We start from the raw sequence: 21,300 nt of genomic DNA, 5'->3' as shown, positions 1-21,300 counted from the left end.
ATCATATATTTTTACTGTGTGCAATTTTGTAGTGTTAGGTGCTTTTTTTGTCTCGTCCTCAAGTTTTTCTATCCCTGATAGGGTTTCATTTTCTATACTTATTGTAAATTATTGATTTAATCTATTGCACTTTGTTATGAATTTTATCAACGTGATAAGATTCTAATAAATTATCCATTTCTTGATCTTTTAGAAAAAGATGTTTTAAATGGATTAACATCTAAGACTGTGGTATTCTATTTTGTTGATTATGCGATCTATGATTTGGCTAGGATGGTTTTTAAGGATTATGATTGGCCTAATAATTGTTCCTGTTAACAGAAAATACATTCACCAAAAAGTGATAGACAATTTTTTAAATTATTACTCTCATCTAACTTTAAAGAATCATTTTTCAACTTTGATGGCATGTAACAGAGTTTTGGTAGAAATTTTCAATTTTTTCGGCATGTAACAGGTTATGACATAAATAATGATATTAGATAATTAGGCACTCAGGTTTTCTTAGGTTCTTAAATTATTTTGTAGAAAGCGGTCCAATTTGGTATTACTGATTACACAAAAGGCATGTATCACGTCTCTTTTAACGTATCCATTGAGTTTAATAGTTTTTTGTCTATATTTTTTTTAAAATAAGTTATATCTTGATTTAATGAATGCAGGTCAGAAGGTAGTAACGGTGCAAGAAGAGTCGGTTAATATATAGTCAGTATTTTTATATTCATATCGGTTTTGAACTACAAAAACTATATTAAAAAAAAAAATGAAATGGAACATATACGATGGTAATAATGCTAAAGTAACCTTCAAATTTGGTATGATATAAAAAAATAATCTAAAACTTATTTCTAAAAGCAACAAGAAATAACATGAACTTAAAAAAAAAATGAGAAATTGCAAAGAACTTTTCAAAACTATCAATAATGTATAATACATGATGATAATAATGCTAAAAAACACCGAGTTTGTTCTGATTCGAAAAGAATAATTTTATATGAAAGTAGGATTGAGGTAATACTAAAAGAACCTATATGTTTTTCATCTGATGCAAAAATGGTCGAAACATACCTCTTAACCGACCAGAAATAGCAATAAACTTTAAAAAACAATCGATATACTAGTTTATAACCCCTGAGATCACTGTTACAAAATTAGTTAAATTTTCGTAGTAAAAACTTAAAATTATTAATTAATTATTTTAAATAAACTATTAATTAAAAGATATTTTTTTAGTTATATAAAATTATAATCATCGATTCAAATAAATACATTAAATTATATTTTGTTATAATTTGTATTAATTTTGTTTATCTTTTATTCTAATGTTTTAACTTAATAATTAAAGAAGAAAATTTAAACTTTGAAATTTGAAATGGAGAATCAATATATTGACAAACAAAAGACATGACATTAATTAAGGGGCCTAATATGGTAATACATAGCAAAAAAAAAAAATACTCCTTTATTAGTATAGGAATAGGAAGATATAGAAAGTAGTTATTGGTTATCTATTATTTATTATTTTAATTGTTATGTTATGAAAAAATAAAAAGATCCACTGTTAGTATTTTTTTTTAGAGTATTAGCATTGACAAAATCGATGCTATTATTTATGCCGCAAATGTTCATGTACGAAATTGCAAACGACATGTTGCATTGAGATAGGTTACTAACGATATGGTGCTTCCTTGAACGATCACCTAGATCGGGGTTTAGACTTTAGAGCCATTAGACCCCACAAATGCAACTACACAAAAACACAGAGTTCATAAACGATGATATTTCCTCTATATTGAGTATCTTTTTCATTATAATTCATTAAAGTATCTAAAATTAATAATGAAGATAGAGTTGTTCAAATATTTTCTTTCTTTATGAATAGTAACTTATTTTGGTTCATCTTTTTTTAAAACAAAAAACAAAGAGAATTTACTTTTTAAGCGTAAAGTTATATAAAACTTATTCACATTGCTTTCGATTAACTACAAGGAATATATATTGTCGAACGTTAAATTAAGATACTAAGTACAGATTATATTTGATAAAAGATGTAACGTGAAAGCCACAATGTTTGGCAAAAGCATTTTAGTCTAAGTAACTACAAAAGGCCACATTTCATTATATTATCAATGGAGCTACTTATTATATAAAAAGGATTTAATATATTTAAATTATTTAAAAATAATATCTTAAATTTAATAATATGAACTTAACATACGACATTATCATTTATAAATAAACAAGTGTACATGTATTCTTCTTCACAACACCTAAGGCTGGAGGCAACATAAAGACTAAGATGAGATGTTATTATCACTAATTTGAATCATTTATGCAAATGGGGCCCTCGTCTCTTCTAAACATCCACATCACACCCACCTCCATTTTCATATTTCCAAAAACCACCCTCCCCGGCCACTCGTGAGTATATATGAAGCCATCTATCATATCGCCATCCCTGCAACAAACATTCCTTATTCCACGCCAATCATGAAGAAAATCAATCTCATGCTAAGAAGATGCAAGACTTTATCAAGGCAACTCATCAGGACCTCCTCCTACACCTCCTTAAGATCCAAATCAACCACCGATCATCATCATCTTCGTCATGGACCACCAGCAGAAACAGGAGGAATAATGTGGAATAGTACCGCCGTTTGTGTTTACGGCGGCGGAGAAGAGCCTCGGGCCACCGTTTTTGTTGGGAGCACCAGGAAGCGATACGTAATTGGTTCAAAGTATTTAAGCCATCCGCTCGTTATTGCTCTCACCGAAAAAGAAAAATCTACTTCCGTTGATGGGGATAATGCCGCATCTGTCATCAACTGTGAAGTTGTACTGTTTGATCATCTCTTGTGGATGCTCGAAAATTCCGATCTGAATATCAATTCCGATTCTTTGGACGAGTTAGCAGCTCTCTACATATCTTAATTGACTCTCTCTCTCTCTCTCTCTCTCTCTCTCTCTCTCTCCATATACATACAGTTGTAGAACTATTTTGCTTTATATGCTTTATATGTAAGAAGCTTCAAAATCTGGTCTAATATTTTTTGAAATTTAGATGTAACTATGAAGATCTATCATCTCAAGAATTGAGATGATAATTAATTTCATGCAATATTAGTTTGATTAATGATTTGTTGAACATTCTCATTTGTGTATATGCTGGGAATTATTTGAATGCCGCTAAGTGGGATGCTTCAAAATCTGGTCTATTATTTTTTGAAATTTAGATATAACTATGAAGATCTATCTCAAGAATTGACATGATAATTAATTTCATACAATATTAATTTGATTCATGATTTGTTGTTTCAAAGATCTATCTCAAGAATTGAAATTATAATTAATTTCATGCAATATTACATTCTCATTTGTGTATATGCTGCTAGTTATTTGAATACCTGGGCTAAGTGTGAAGCTTCAAAATCTGGTCTAATATTTTCTGAAATTTTATGAAGATCTATTTCAAGAATTGAGATGATAATTAATTTCAACCAATATTAATTTGATTCATGATTTGTTGATACAAAGATCTATCTCAAGAATTGAGATTATAATTAATTTCATGCAATATTTGTTTGATTAATGATTTGTTGAACATTCTCATTTGTGTATTTGTGGTGCGAGTTATTTGAATGCTAGGCTAATTGTTATATCTATTGATGTTCAATATATTTTATTGGCTTGGCAGCCTAATGATAATTTAATAAATGTTAAAAGAAAATTAGCTGTTATATATAAGGATGAAAATTTCACCCGATCCGGTGGGGAACCCGGTTGACCCGCCCCAATCGGGGACGGGTATTCCCTGCCAAAACAGATACCGGGTAAGGGGTAGGGGATCCCTATTATGCTAAAACTGGGGATGGGGCCGAGACCAGGTATAACAATCCCCAACCCGCCCTGCCCCCGCTTTGATGACTATATATATCATTTATTAAATTTGAATTAAGTCCACTAAAATGAATTATCTATATTAGACCATCAGAGATAGAGTCCGTATATCAAATTAAGTTCCTAATTCCAAGAGTTTGTCAATCGTCACTTCGTTCCACAATCTTTATACCAAATCGTCTCTTTTCGTTTTGATGCTTGTTAAACTTGATGAGTGATGCAAAGAGAATCTAATTATGGCATCTGGTTTTGCTCGTTTATTTGACTTGGTTTTTTTGTGTAAATTGAGTATATTATATTGATAAATTGGAGATGGGCTGGGATGAGATGGGGAAAAGCCCAAAATACAAAGTGGATGAGATTCAATTCCCCGCATCCGTCGGGGATGGGGATGGGGACGAAGTTACACACTCGGGGATGGGGACAGGGACGGTCAACCCCACCCCAAACCCACCCCATTTTCATCCCTAGTTATATACTCTTTTTGATATACTATATGTTTATATATACGTGCATTGTATATGCACCACACTATGTATATGTACTATATACTATTTATTTTATACGTATATGTATTCTGTTATTAATTATAGGTGTAAGCAAAATGCAATTCGTACTATATTAATCTTAAATCCAACTATGAATTGAACAAGATTTGAACCTTTAACTTTAAGAAATGATAGCACCTCATACTGCTAGGCTAAAAGCCCTTTGGTAGAAAAACTATGAAACCCATTTTTTTGTTGTAAATGGTTTGTTGTAAATGGTGAAGTTAAGAGTTATTTGACAAAGTTATGTTAATAATAATGTTTTTAATGAGTTTTTTTGGATGAAAAAGCTCCCAAAAAAGCACTATTGTCGATGCCCATATTTAATGGTTAACTCTGAAATCATTCAAAACTCGATTGCCACTACTTATTTGATCATCTTAAAAAAAAAAATTAAAATTGTAATTCATAGTTCATCATATTAGAAGTAAGTATGATTACAAATTGTTGTCACATGACAATAATTGAAAGTTAGATGCAATTATCTGAAGTTCATATATACACATCTTAATTGGTTTTTGAAGTTCATATATACACATCTTAATTGGTTGCCATGCAATTCCAACGTATAAGGGTATTAACTATAAAGAAAATGTAATGTGATTGTTATGGGTTGTAATGTTATTCTAGCTTTTAGTTATCATGAATTACCTATAATGATCTAACTTGTAATCAATGTAAGTAATCAAGGCAAATATAGTACTCACTAAACAATCTATTGTGATAATGTGAGATGTGCAAAACATATCAAAAATGTATCAAAAAAATAGAAGTCATCCTAAAACCAAATATTTTAAAAGATCTTATTGCTCCGGTTGGTATAACCAAATGATGGCCCAAACACTCTAAAAACATATAAATGGTCAATGTAAACTCCTAAGGGTCCTTGTTGTAAGGCGGTTCATCAACCAAAACAAATTGTATAATGACAGGTTATCGTGGTAAGCATACTTCATCTAGTACTCGATCCCATCAAGATTTTTTGTGACTTTATCTTGACATTTCTCAAAGTTCCTGTACGACGCTATAAAATTGCCTCCAAAAACAATACGATCATATACATTGAAATTCATGGTATCGAGCCATAACCTATCTACTATCTAATGTACAAGACAGTCATATACATTGAAATTCATGGATATCGACCCACAACCCGCCTCCTTTCCAATGTTGTTGAGTGATATGTATAGGAAAATATACCCGATAACCAATTTTTTTTAGAAAATTAAATATAATCGTAGAAAAATGTACAAGTATGGAATAACTACTCATACGATGATCAACCCATCATGGTTTCCATATAGCAGGTTAACTAACATCTATAAAAGCAAAACTAATCCAATCACCTACCTCCCAAGAATCTATATATTTTGTAAAGCAAATATTTTTTCTTGAACCTCATGCATTTGAAACTCCTAAGACTATTCAACTTATACAATTTAATTTATGATTAATTAAAATGTTGTGATTTGTAACTCCCAAAACTCTTCAAATCATTTTATTTAATTGATGCGTTGAATGGAATATTTAGCCTATATAAGAACATTGTAGCTTTCATATTGCATGTATGTCAACACAAAATGATAGATTATTTTGCTAAGTTTGAAGAGTTATGTGAGTGGTTTCATAGATGTAAGAGAGCAATTGTAATTTTTCCAAATGTAAATGCAAGTAAATTCAAGTTGGATGCATGCAAAGAGAAATTTCAACTATTTATCGGTCAGAACAATTAACATTGTTAACATATATGTATCTTTATGTTGTCTTTTTCTCTTTATGTTAAGACAAATATTTTTAAGGTTGGTCTTAGACTACTCCCATTCACAACAAAAATCAATCCAACAATCAATTAAAAAAATAATTTCTCTCTTGCACCTATACAATCCAACTAAACTAACTTTTCACACTCATTAGCAACCCAACCTAAAATAATTTATATCTCTTCTACTCTTTTAAGATTATATAGACAATATAAAAAAAATTATTAAACTATATCAATATTAGTTTTTATTTGTAGACAAAATTAGTTTACATATTTTAGTATGTTTTGTTTATTTTTTTAATAAAAATAAAATTAAACTAATTACATTTAAAGTGCAAAAGAGTTATAACAAATTTAATAAATAAAAAAGAAATAAAAATGACAACTAGAAGTTTGGTAAAGCAACGTCTAAGGTTTTAAAGGATTTATTTACTTTTTTTAATTGGCAACCAACCATTGCCAATCAGAATGGTCTTAACGTTTAACGATTACTTTAACTTTGAAATTCAAATCATAATTTTATTATGACCATTTATTCTTTTTCAATATTTCAAAGATTTAATGACAAAATTAAAAATACAATACTAAAATCGATAGTTTTATTTTTAGTAAATATAATAATGAAATTTTTTAAAACATGTAGTTTTTAATTAAGTAAAAATAATAATAGTTTAAGATAACATAAAACTAAAAAACAGATTATATTATATTAAAAATGATTATTATTTGAAGTAATATAAAATAAAAAAACATTCAAATAAATTATTTCTGAATTAATTAAAAATACTTATAATTAAAACTTTATTTACTTCTATTCAAACACAACTTATTATATCTATCTTATTATATACTTAAAAATCATATTATTCGTTGCAACTTAGTATAAAAATCATTATTTCAATAATAAATGTCGATAATATTGTTATTATAACATATAATTGTCAGTATTCATATTACATTGTTATGCATAACTCAATAGTTCAAAACTCTCATTACATCTCAAGAGTTTTCTAATTTGAATGTAGTTATGATTTCAAATTTAATGTAATCACTACAAGGAAATGAGCAATTAGCGGCGACAAAAGTCGCCGGTAAAGGGTCGAGAAGTCGTTGCTAAAGCTAATAGCGGCGACACGTCGCCGATAAAAAGTCGTCGCTACTGTTTAGTCGCTATTGATCAGATAGTCGCCGCTAAAGACAAATGTCGCCGCTAATGCCTCTGTCGCCGTTAATACTTCGTGTCGCCGCTAAAAAGAAGGTCGCCGGTAATACTCACGTCGCCGGTAATAGTGTCGCCGGTAATAACGTTTTTTTTTTTTTTTTTTTTTTTTTATATTTGCAATTTTGGGTATAATTTATTCCAAATACTGTTATAATTAATTCTATACCAAAAATTACATAACAACATCAAATTAAATACCAAATACTCTTATAATTAATTTAATACAAAAATAAAACAACTAAAAGTTTAATAATTCTAACAAGTAGCAAAGTAAGTTTTTCAATTCTAACAAATAGCAAAGTATGACAAGTATAAAATACAAATAAAGCTCCTCCCTACATATCATCATCATCATTCCCATCATTTCCTCCTTGATTATTCTGCGATTGAAAAAACGAATAAAGCTCCTCCCTACATGTCGGGTCGTTGAGTAATGCCCGAAAATTTTCCAACTACATAATAAATAATAACATATATAAATTATAAGTTAACTTTCCAACTAGGGACGAAAACACAATTACCAAATCCACATGCATTTTATGACGCCAAAGTACATTGTTATTTTTAAACTAAGACAAAAAAGCAAAGTACATTGTTATTTCTTGCATATGGGACAAAAACTCAAATACCAAAGCTTTTACCAAATACTCACCAAAAACCAAAATGACCAAATCAACATACATACATAATAACATCCTACTTATACCAAATACACATAATTTCACATATATATAGATAATAACATCATACTTATACCAAATACTCATATACCACATATATATATATATATATATCAAACACACATACATTGACATATATACACCACATTTACATAGATTTACATACAAATATCAAATGTACATATATGACAATTTTCATTCATATACCATATACACAACAAACACACATACATTCACATACATACATAATAACATCCTACTTATACCAAATATATACACATAATTTCACACACACACACACACATATATATATATATATATATATATATATATATATATATATATATATATATATATATATATAGATAATAACATCATACTTATACCAAATATATATATATATATATATATATGTAGATAATAACATCATACTTATACCAAATACTCATATACCACATATATATCAAACACACATACATTGACATATATACACCACATTTACGTAGATTTACATACAAATATCAAATGTACATATATGACAATTTTCACATAATTGATACAACTACATATATTTTGCAATTAAACTCAAATTTCACGATAAATAGAAGTAAATAGAACTTGTGATGACGAGATCAACAAAAATGGTCCAGTGGTGGGGGTAGTCGCTAGTGGTGGTTAGGAACACAATCAACAAAACTGAAATAGACAATTTTTTGCAATTAAACACTACAATAAGCTTAAAATCGATGTTATAACCGAAAAGGGAGCGGAAATTGACCTGGAAACACCTCTCAGTCGCCAGAAAAAGGTCAGTGTCACCGGAAAAATGGTCCTCATTGGAAAATGGCTCTCTCCACCGGTATCTTCTTTATGGCCGATTGTACACAGTCACCAGAAAGTAAGTAATGTCTATCACTCACTTACTTAACGACTTAATTGAGGAATCGATGATGTATGCCGAAGAGAAAAAACAACAACGAATGGAGAGTAACAGAACAACAAAAGGAAAAAAGATGATGAATTTTTGGGGTTAACTGCGTCGACCTTTAGCGGCGACACATTTACCGGCGACTAATTCGGCTTTAGCGGCGACAATACGTCTTTAGTGGCGAATCTTCTGAGGGAATTATTGCCGCGTCATTTTTCGATCTTTAGCGGAGACACATGTAGGTCTTTACCGGCGACGCAAGTCGCCGATATTGAGTTTATGCGTTCCAAAACCACTCTAGCCATTGGATTAGAACCACGATCGGACGATTCATGTTTACCAGAACGTCAAAACATGGATCGGTGTCATTCGGTCTTTAGCGGCGACACTTGCAGGTCTTTACCGGCGACGCATGTCACCGATATTGAGTTTATGCGTTTCAAGACCACTCTAGCCATTGGATTAGAACCACGATCGGACGATTTGTGTCTACCAGAACGTCAAAACGCGGATCGGTGTCATTCAGCCTTTAGCGGTGACACCAATAGCGGCGACACGGAGCTTTAGTGGCGACATATTAAAAAGTCGCCGCTAAAGCTCAGTGTCGCCGCTATTAGTGTAACTGCTAAAGGCTGAATTTCTTGTAGTGAATTAATCATGCCTTTTTATTTTCCACAACATTCAAGAAGTTTATTTTAACTTATGGTTATTAATATGCAGTTCATTTTTATTTTCCATTTATTTATACACATTGTAGCTATATTTGTAGTATATAAGTAAGTTTTATTAAATAAAATCATATGTTTAAAAATGTTTGTGACTCAAATATGAAAGAGTTGAAAAAATGAGTTATGCCCCTATCAATGGTTATGTTGAGTCCGTTTGTGTTGCGTCTTGGGCCTTACGTTTTGGATCCGGAATGGGCCTGTCCATCCATGATTATCTAGATTAGCTAGTAGGGTTATTCTATATATATGCATGCATGTATGCATTATTAATAGTTGATTATCACGTTCATTATTTTGTAACCCTAGAACACCTCTACAGTTGAAGTTCTTAATCGAGCTCTTCTGAGGTGTTGAAGCATTAATCACACGACATATTCAAAGCCATACTCGTGTTCTTTATTACGTTCTTAATTATTAGCTTGCTTAGAATCTATCGATCCTGATAGAACTTTGTACAAACACCCAAACGTTTTACCCAAATTCAATTAGGGTAAAATCGTTTCCCGCTCCCTTAATCCACTATAAAACCTTTTCTTCTTCCTAAAGAAAAGTTTACGCTCTCTGAACTTCAACCTTTCTCTTGCACTCTGTTTCTTCTACTGCATAACTCCTTCAACATCCTACAATGGTGAAATCAGGCATATCCAAGAAACACTCAAAGGCATCTGGATTAGTAAACCCTACTGGTTCCGACTCTGCTTCAAGACACCCAACACCGACGATTGCCTCAAGCAACTTCAGACTGTGTTCGAAGAGCATTCCTTCTACAATGCTCCAACAAAGTTGATGATCAAGTTCTTATCCAATCACCCACTGTTTGGACCCTTTGATTCGTTCACAGACATTGTTCCTCTTTCAACCCTCTTCAAGTGTGCCTTTTCAGCGTATCGACCAGTCGAGAATCTCCAAGAAGTGCATTTTAACCTAGTCAATGATTCTTTGGTCATTCTGACCAAAGAGAAGTTTATCACTGGCACTAACCTTCTTGTTCATCCCTCAATCAAGATTTTTACTCCATCCATGGCGGACATCCTTTCTGCGCTTTACCAAATGGGATATTAGAAGAAAATCAAAGGAATTGGAGAATTCAAGAAAAACCAACTGCTTTCAGTCTGGCAATTTGTTTGCCACTTTGTGATCCGCAGTCTATCCGGCAGAACTAGAGGCATGGATAACATGGGACTCAAGCTCCTAGAGTTAGTATGGAGTATCTTCACCGGCCATGACGTCAACTACGGTCAGATACTATGGGACGATTTCTTGCAATACATTCCAAAGGAAAGCCCAAGAGAGAACCCTATCGAACTCACTTTTGCAAGGTTCTGGTCTCTATGCATCTCAGACCTCCATGCGGATGGATGAATTAGCATGAATAATGACATCAACCTCTTTGTCACCAAGGATCTCAAAAAGGTACAATCCCTCATCTGATCAGTCTATTTTTGGACCCATTAGAAGACTACCAACCCATATTCTCTCTACACTTTGTCTTGAGACTGCTGATGTCTCTGATCATATTGAGGCTACGAAAGGTATTGCCCTATACCTTCCTACCCCGCCTCTACGAACCCCATCCGCAATCATTACCCCTGGTAGTACCGCAGTCCCATCTTCCACAACTCTCTCCAATATGTCATTATCTCAAAGACGTAAATAGTTAGCCTCAGCCTTTCAAGGCCCCTGCAACACCAAGAAGCAAGGCACTCCTAAGAAAAAGGATGCTCCCAAACAAGCCAATCCGTCAAAGAAAAGGAAAATCACTCCACCAGTAATAACAAATGTCTAATCAAGCAAACATCAATCTCCTTCTTCCTCTGGTAGTGATTCTGTTGAGGATGATCAACCCATCGCAATCCTTAAGAAAAGAAAAACCGATCCCACAAGCCAAATGCGTGACCGGACTGATACCTCAGCCTCTCAAAAGGCTCCGGTAGTCCTTGGGGTGGCCGCACACCCATTCAATACCACCATCGAATTCCACTTAGACTCAGAAAGTGAGTCTGCTTCACCGCAACGTGGAGACTCTCCCTAGGTCAGTCCCAAGAGGATGGATCTGGCTCCTGCCTTAAGGTCTCCAGGGCTTCCCGTCTTCATTTCTTTTCCCCAGAGGAGTTGGACTCCATACTTTTTTCTGTTACCCAAACACTTCAAACACCTTCCCCACCGCAAGGCTATTCTTCAGCCTTTGCCAGAACTGAGCCGAGGCTAGACTTGGCCCTAGGTCAAGGAGATCGAGGAAGCTCAAGAAATCCTACTTTGCTTACATCTATAACAGGTGGCTTAGGCAAGGTGAGCACTAATGTGCAAGGATCCGTGAACCTGAGGGACACCTCGGTGCAATACCAAGGAACTGACAATATCGATCTGAATCATTCATGGAGTCAGTATCAACCATCCAATGAAGCCGAAGCCAAGAAATATGCCGCTTTCTGTAGGGCATTCCAAGCAAGAAAGACACGACAAACAAAGCAGCTTCAGCAGAAACAACAAGAGATCCAATCCGTAACTAAGTATTGGGCAAACGCAATCAACAATGCCAATATCGTAGCTACTTTCTGCAAGGTTCATGCTCTGATGGACAACATGGTTGATACTATCCATAAAGCTCAAGAAGAAACTGTTGATCAAACTCCTTCAAAGCCCCCTCCATCTCGAACTGCCAAAGACTCTTAAGATGAAGGCACCGAAATCGAAGTCAGATCTGCTCCCACTTTCGGTTTTGATGATGTTGATCTACAAGAGGTTAATCAGCCTAGTCCTTCGGATGATGACCTCATGATGTTTGTTGAAGAAGAGGAATCGAGTGGTTCTCAATAGTCAACCTCAAATCCTAAGGAGAAAAAGAAAAAGAAAAAGATCGTCGTTTCAAGAAAAGAATTCCTAAGTCTTCAATCCAAGGTAGATGAAATTCTGGCCGTAGTTAACTCTACTCAACCGCAATCAGAAGACCATCCCGTACCGCAGTCATTGATCGAAAGGATTGAACGACTAGAGACAAGGGAACGTCTGGCTGCTGAGAGAATCTTGTTGGATAAGGTGTCTAAGTCCAAACATATGATTTTGAATCTCAAAAGAATAATGAGTAGTAGAACAAACATATGAATCGAAGTTTATCTGTTCCTTCTTGGATTAGAAGCTGATATCTGGGCCCCTCGATGATTTTGTTTTGACCTATGTATCGGGCCCGGTCAGAACTAAGTTGATGTGTTCAATTAAGTTCCTTGTCAAACAAATCGGAAATCGGGAAACAAACTGCTGGACAATAAGTAAGACATTGTTCCATGTATTTGTCCGACTGATATCTAGAACAGAGGATTATATGATCACTTATCTTAAATGGCGTATCATCATCTTCTTAGTTCTAAGAGACCTTGAAAGAGCTACGATTGCCGTTCGGTTCCTGAAGAATTACAGTTATAGTTATTAGACTTATCCAAGTGGGAGACTGTTGGATAAGGTGTCTAAGTCCATAACTATTTCTGGTAACTAGTTGACCCGACCCGGCATGGTCCATTTGGGTTGCATGGCACCATGCAATTGGATAGACTAAATGAGATAAATAACACTTGTGGATTATTAATATATTATAAGTTCTAATATATTAATAATATTATTTAATTAGTTTAATCAAGAATTAATTAAGTGATCAAAAGATAACTAATTTAATATATGAGTTGATTATGTAAATCATCCATAACTTGTATAGTGGGCTAAGAGGCTCCATGGATTATCAAGTTGGGTTCCACCCATAGGATGCTCCACGGATGCTCCATGGGAGTTACAAACCCATGTGTCATGGAAATGAAGAGTCATGGCACATTAGGGTTTACATGGTGTAACCCTAGATGTGTCAACACTATATAAAGAACATATTCTCCACCAAAATCGGCTACACATAAGAAAGAAGAGGGCTAGGCCAATTTTAGAAGTGTGTATTCTCTCTAAAGTCATTCCAAAAGCATTTGGTGTTGTGTGAAGCATTTGAGGCATCACACGTGGGGTGCTAGGCTCACAAGGTTTCAAGGATCATAAGCAACAACAAGGTATGTTATTCTATCTTTCATTCAAGTTAAAAATTGTTCCCCATGTATGCTAGATAGGAATATAACCTTGGAATTCAACTATGCATGATTATTAGACAAACACAGATCCAAGGTTATTAGGGTTGCATGTACACTTAGGAAGTGTTAAAATGCTCAAAACCCATCAGTGGTATCAGAGCCTAGGCTTGTTTGTTGATTTTTTGTGCAAACTATTGAAAAAAAATCGGTTTTCTGTTTTCTGCTCGTATGAACTCACCGAGTCCATGGGGGGACTCGACGAGTCCATGAACAAATGCAAGCTACTCGTCGAGTCTGTTCTTGCACTCGACGAGTAAAGGCTGCAGTTTTAAGAAATTCGACTTTTGTTGCAGGAAATGGACTAGAAACATTACCCTAAACTGTTTTGGTACTTGAAAACTTGTTTTAGATGGTGTAATGTTTATGCTAATACATTTGCAATGGTAATTATCAAAATTACAAAGTTTTTAAGTGTAATTTTTGATTCTTGAAATGTTCATATTCATGTTCTTGAACTTATGAAGATTAGATGATCATAAGAATTGCTTGTAACCTTCATGGTAGTTTAATTCATGATTATAAAGTGTTTAATTGGAGTTCATAACTTGTCCTCAAGTTATGGAAAACCAAAAGTCACACTTTTATTAAAGCCATTAAAAGAACACTAGAGTTATAAAATTGAAGAGTCTTCATTTTTATTACTCAATTAAATTCATAAGTTATAAGAAATGAAAAGTTGTGAAAGTTTACAAAACTTGCCCTCAAGTTTTGGAACAAGTAAAGCCTTGATTAAAACTTTAGTTCCAACCCTTAGAATTTTAAAAGTTAAAATTCAACCCTTATACTTTATATTGTAAGTTAATAATATATATATGTATAAGATCAAGTCGTCTTACTGCTAGTATGCCTCATTCATGAAGTCGATCTATAAGGGGGGTATAAGGTTGTTGCCTATAAAATGGCAACTTAATGGGTGTCCATTCTCACCCACCGCTTCATTGATTGGTGGAGGGTCGTTAGCCGAACGGGTAAGACAAGGACTTATAAATTCTCATTAAAAGTATGATGAATATTATAAAGTAACTAAATGTTTTAATAAATTCCCAATCTTAGTTACTTTAGGAAAAATGTGAATAAGGTGCTAATCCATGAAATTACACTTTACACTTTGTTTAAGTCGTTTGTGGAGCGTGTGTCGTTAACCGACACACTAACTTGGACTTAACAAGGTAGGTAAAGGGTAACTTAGGGTTTATCATAGTATCGGTGGAGCGTGTGTGGTTTACCGGCACATCGATTGAGTGATAAAATTTAAGGGTACCAAGTGATTTGCAAGGTTACTTCACACCTCGTTTTGTGATCCTCGGTATCCCAGTCACAAAATTTAGAGGGTGCACTCGAGATTGAAACATACCTTTGAAAAGTTCATTGAATTTCAAAAGAATCTAGGAATTTCTAAGAACCAATCAAAAAACCTAATATTTAATATTTTGTTTTTCATGGTGGAAATTGGTGAATCGTCATTCACATACCTTTCAAATATGTTATAGCTTGGATTACGACATACCTCTTCTAAGTTATAATATATTGAGATTGGATCCTAGCCTTAATACCACATTTGGGTGTTTTATTAAGGACTCTCTTAATATCTAAACTAATCTTCTCCTCTTCTTTCAGATGTATTCAAAAAATGTTGCTTCTGGCTCTAATCCTAATGGCTCCTTTACCCTTATGAACTTGTGTGGAAAGTCACTTTTGATGGATTCAACTTCAATGAATGGATCAGAAACATCAGGATGATTACCCGCTACGAGGACAAAGAATATGTCCTTGACAAGGAGCTTAAGGAGATTAATGAGGTCACTGCAACTCCCCAGGAGATCGCTGAGTTCCAGGCACATGAAAGGGATGCTACCAAAGTGGCATGCATCATGTTGGCCACGATGACAACAGAACTCCAAAAGTCCTATGAGGACTTCTACCCTTTTGAAACGCACCAAGATCTGATGGAAAGATACCATCAAAGTGCACGACAAGAGAGGTATGAAATCATTTGCTCCATGATAACAACCATGATGAAGGACGGGGAATCCGTCACGAGCCACACGCAGAAAATGCAAAGGTATGTGGATCGGTTGTTGAAGCTTAATGTGAACTTCCCTGAGGAGCTTGCAATAGATATCATTTTTCACTCCCTACCATCGTGCTATGATCAATTCCGCATGACATATCACATGAACAGGGAAGAGGTCACACTCAACAAACTTCAGGGACTTCTCAAGACCGCAGAAATAGGTCTTAAGGGGATGTCGGTTGTTAACATTCCTACTCAAAACTCCGCCCCAGTTTTGGCAATCGGGAATAGTCGAGGGAAGAAGAGGAAGAGCTCTTCGAAGGGTACCAAGGCTAGGACCCTTGATGTCTCTTCTTCAAGTGGAACCAAGAAAGGTTTTATCACTCCTTCTTCAGAACTAAAAGAGGCTGAATGCTTCTATTGCCATGAAAAGTCACATTGGAAGAGGAACTGCCCAAAATACTAGCAAGATGTGAAGGATGGGAAAGTTAAACCCAACCATGTAGGTATTTACACTATCTTATCTAATAAATCACCCCATTCTAACTCTTGGGTCCTTGATACCGGTTGTGGTATTCATATCTGTTTTGATTCGCAGGGACTAAGAAGAAGTGAGAATGTGGAGCAAGGAAGAATAAACTTAATCATGGGGAATAGGAAAGTTTTACCTGTCACCAAGATTGGAGTTTATACTTTATCGCTAAGTAGTGGGTTTATTTTAGATCAAAGCATTACAACCATTGTATTGAATATTTAATAAGTTTACATTGTGCTCAAAAACATTGTTTACATGATATCATATGCATATGACAAAAATAAATAACGTGATGCGACGACGTCCCATCCACCAAAAACTCTTGTGGTTACCTATCTACTGATTTCCTGAGAATACAATATTTTCTTTATAACTGAGTTGTAAGTCTTAATCCAAATACTAAAAATGTAAGGGGCAGTTTGGTAGCATCTGGATTATTCATATCTGGATTATGCAGATGTCTAGATGATGTAGAGGCTCTGTATGAATCTGTATCTGAATGATAATTTGACTTTTGGTCAAACATCTGAATGTCTGTCTCTTAACGGTGAAAATGACCATTTTATCCTTCTGAATTATTTGTTACTGATTGGTTGGACTGAATGATTGTGCTAAATGATGCTAGATTTGGAAATAATTATAAATAAAATACAAAACTTCATATAAAATCCAAATTAAACATAAAACAAAATATAAATTAAAATCATACAACATCCAAATTAAACATAATCACGAGCATACAGTTTTAAAGTAGTTGGTTAGCAATTTCGTTACGCAAATTAGCCATATATTCGTTGTCTTGGTTACTCCATTGAATGTCATGTACGCTTTGGTCATCACTTCCTCCACCTTCTGTAGTAGTAAACATAGTTTCCTCTTCGAAGTCCATAAATAATTGATCACGAATATTACATTTCCTAATAAAATTATGGACTACAAAATAAGCAAGCACTATGTCTCTTCATATTGGAAAAGGATAATGAGCCATTTGCTTTAGGATAGGGAATCTCGCCTTCAAAACTCCATAAGCGCGCTCAATAACATTTCTAAGTTGTGCGTGAGCATGGTTGAACTTTTCCTCCTTGGTTAATGCACGTTGTCTTCGGAAATCGGATAACCAATACATTATATTGCGGTAAGGAGCCATAAATCCATGAGAGTTGGTGTATGCGGTATCACCAAAGGTAATATTTGTCTATAAATGTTAATTTTGCAATTGTTATATAAAAACTAGATAATGTATTGAATAATCAAAGTTAAAAAAAATATTACAAACCTAATGGAGGAAATGGAAAGCCGGAAGGTGGGTTAAATACAACTTCCTTTAGAATTCGTGAATCATGTACTATGCCCTCCCAACCGGCCCATACAAACATGAATATCATATCAAAATTACAAATTCCAATAACATTTTTATAGCATTCACCTTTTCCTCTTCCCCTATAACGAGTTTGTTGATCAGCGGACACGACTGCATGTACAAGAGTTCCATCTTATGCAGCTATCGCTCCCGGAAATATTTCTTTCAACCTTCTATGTCGTCCTGATGTGTTTTAGGTTGCACTAGAAGATGTTGGCACAATAATTTCTCTTGCAAAATTCATCATTGCATTTCGAACCTCATGAAAACACCTATGATTTGTTTTTGTTGAATGTTGAAATCTGTGTTTAACCATTCTAAACCGCTCATTGTGTCCGATGACAGTAAAAGACATAGCAAACTTTTCTTTAGAGGTTATAGACCGACTATTTTACAACCAATTTTTTTGTTTAAAATGGTTGCATAGTAGTACATATGCTTCCCGTGAAAGACGCACCAACTCATTACATTGTAAAGAAGATCCATGCAATAATTCTTGTGTAAATTCATGACCGGTCAATGTCGAATTCAAGTCTCTTATCCTTTCTATTCTTGTCGAAGCTAAAAACATCCAATACCAAGAAAGCAACATGAAATACACAATATCATCATCGATATGCATAAGTCACCTGTCAATCAACATATAAAAGTCAACATTTTAAAAACATAATGTCAAACAACATATAAAATTAACATTTTAAACACAATAATGTCAAATAAAATCCTAAAGAAGTTTAAAATTTTAAATCTTAACACACATCAAATAATATCCTAAAAAAGTTTAACATTTTAAATCCATAAAACACATCAAACAAAATACTAAAAAGTTTAACATTTTAAATCCATAACACACATCAAACAAAATACTAAAAATTTAACATTTTAAATCCATAACGACACACATCACATAAAATCCTAAAAAAACCATCACATCAAGCCATACATTGATCCAACATTCTTTAACTACATCTCACTAGCTTCCGTCAGAAGAAATAACCAAACTTTTCTAAGATCAACACTTTCACCAAAAAGCAAAACATCGGTTTGGTATCTTGGATCAGATATTCCCCATTCCATTTTCACCAACTTTTCCGTACATGATGCCATATCGTTTTCTTTATGTTTCTCCAATAAAATTCTTGCAACTTTGCTAATTTCATCGTCGACTTCAACGATCTTTGCGTTGATTGTTGCTTTTCCTTTTCCTTTACATCCTTTGTTTTTGGAAACACTAGAGGTTCCTTCATTTGGAATTTTGGGAGAAGTCATACTTTCCATGTGAGTTACATTAATACCATCGATGTCACTTAAATTAATGTCGTGCGAGTTATGAGAAGGGTGGGGAAGTGTAGAAGATGGCCCCCAACCATGAATGGCAGTTGCAGCCGACCCATGAAACAACTAAACACAAAGATTAGGGTACACTAATGGAGAAGTCCTCAAAGTTTCTTCCATTCTGTTCGACTACTTAAAAATATTATCAATATTATTAAATATTATAAAATATTATTATCTGTTACTTCCTATCAAAAATCACAATACATTGATCTCTAGTTGCCATTCGTCTTCTTCAATGTTAAACGTGTTAGTTATGGGGTTATAGACGTTGCCTGTTTTGTTTTTTAATTTCAACCAAGCATAATACTTTCATTTCAAGTAGTCGTATCGGTTTTTCATCTTCTTTTGATCAACTAAAAAATTGTAATTTGTTTTCAATCTTTTAGCTTCATTCTTCCCTGAGTTTGCTTTCAAACTACTCCCTTCACGTCCTTAAGTAGAAATTTCTTGAATACAAGCTTCGAGAAATGTTTTTTCCACACCTTTTATTTGTTTCCAGTTAATTCTTGGCCTTTTTTTGTGCCGTTTGTGCCATGTCTAGTATTCAAAATTCACCAACAACATGTTTCAGCAAGAAAATCCAGCAAGGACAAAAAAAATTATAGCAGCAAATCAACAAGAACACATAGTTTTTGAACTTCCAATCACAGATAAATAGCAAATTAGCAAGAAACAACAACAAAACAACAACACAACGTAAACAAAACAGCAAGAGCACATATTTTCAGACTTATAATCACATCTAACAGCAAGAAAAGAACAAATCAACATGAAAACAACAACAAAACAACAATGAAACTGCAACAGGACATCAAAGCAGGGAACAAGAAGGAAGCGAGGTAGGCTAGAAAAAATAGAAAAACGTACCGGTAAAGGGGGAGACGATGAGGAAGGAAGCAACGAAGGCAGAGGTTGTCCGGTGTTGGAGGTCCGATGGTGGCTGATTGAAATCGATGCAGGGAAGAGGAAGTTGGGAAGAAGACGTTCGTAGAAGAAGAAGGGGGCTGAAAAAAAAGTGACGGACGTTTGGTATCTGTTTTTAGGGAAAGGGTATCAAAGGAATAATTACCATACAGACTCCTTATCTCATCTGACCGAATAAGAGAATATTTTTTAATGTCTAGCCGAATAAGAGGCTGAAATAGTGTCAACCAAACGCTCTGAATCTGAACCATTCGGAGCCAGCCTCTTTATGAGATCATTAAGACGCCAAACAAACAACGCCTAAGTAATATTGTACTGTAAAGTAGTGTTATGAAGTTTTATCTTTATATAAAACTACTTGAATGTATGTTAACCCGTTAATCAAATGTGTTGTCGATACCTTATGTGAGTTATTATAACCATACTAATGCGACTAGTGACCTGAACGACGTGCTTCGGGCATCGGAACTGTAACGACATTCGTCACCCTAAAGCTGCCGGTCTAACTGTAGCTAATAGTTTAGGTGCGGGGTTGTCAATCCCGTATAGATCTATACACAAGTGTCATGCTCTCCCTACAAGAGACTCTAGTTATAATTCAGGACATTATATGTACTCTGGTGAGTATGATGAAGCTAAATGTCTCACAACCAGTATTAACCGATTTATGTGAACTGAAAAACTCCTTTTTCTTGTAAATTTAATAATTATACCTTTAAAAAATTATAAGTTTCTTCTAAACTGATAATGTAGTGTTTGACTCCCAAACTATACCAATTATAATTTATCTTGTATGTTTGTCAAGAACATATATATAATCTTTTATATAAATACAAAGTTATAATGTTGTCTAATGTCAAAATGTATGGTCAAAACATTATATTTCGGGTTGTAACCCACAAGATAGTGAAATAACTACAATGTACTCCTTTTTGTTTGAAAAGCTATATTATTAGTAAAAAGCTTCCAAAAACCTTGTAGTTTTACAAATCATAATATTACTTATGATTTTATGTCATGGATCATATTTGGTTTTTGTTAGTTATGCATTTGAAAACTAATATATCACAAATATTTGTATAAAAGCAAGTAACAGCCATAACTCATGCAAATAATATCTTATTTTTCACATAAATATGAACATGCAAGTATTTGTATGATAAATGTTTTTGGCTTGTATTCCCCCCACCCTAAAACATGGAAAATCTCGAATATATGGGGAGTATGAACTCACGTTGAGTGG

The 21,300-nt window shown here is 33.9% G+C and overlaps 1 protein-coding gene across 1 annotated transcript; it reads left to right on the top strand.

The window, feature by feature from the left end:
* The first annotated feature begins 2,324 nt into the window (after nucleotides 1-2,324).
* LOC145062560 (auxin-responsive protein SAUR76-like) lies at nucleotides 2,325-3,180 on the top strand. The gene has a single exon (XM_079010146.1). The coding sequence runs from the start codon at nucleotides 2,491-2,493 to the stop codon at nucleotides 2,929-2,931; it is 441 nt and encodes a 146-aa protein (XP_078866272.1). The 5' UTR covers nucleotides 2,325-2,490; the 3' UTR covers nucleotides 2,932-3,180.
* Nucleotides 3,181-21,300: the final 18,120 nt, after the last annotated feature.

The sequence above is a fragment of the Lactuca serriola genome, chromosome 7 (assembly GCF_051521515.1).
Source record: "Lactuca serriola cultivar US96UC23 chromosome 7, Lser_US96UC23_V15, whole genome shotgun sequence".
NCBI classification, from domain to species: domain Eukaryota; kingdom Viridiplantae; phylum Streptophyta; class Magnoliopsida; order Asterales; family Asteraceae; genus Lactuca; species Lactuca serriola.
The sequence above is the reverse complement of the archived record's forward strand: the minus strand, read 5'-3'. Positions and strand labels throughout refer to the sequence as shown.

Coding starts and splice junctions, on each gene's coding strand:
- LOC145062560 (XM_079010146.1), top strand. CDS start 2,491: ATGAAGAAAATCAATCTCATGCTAAGAAGATGCAAGACTTTATCAAGG.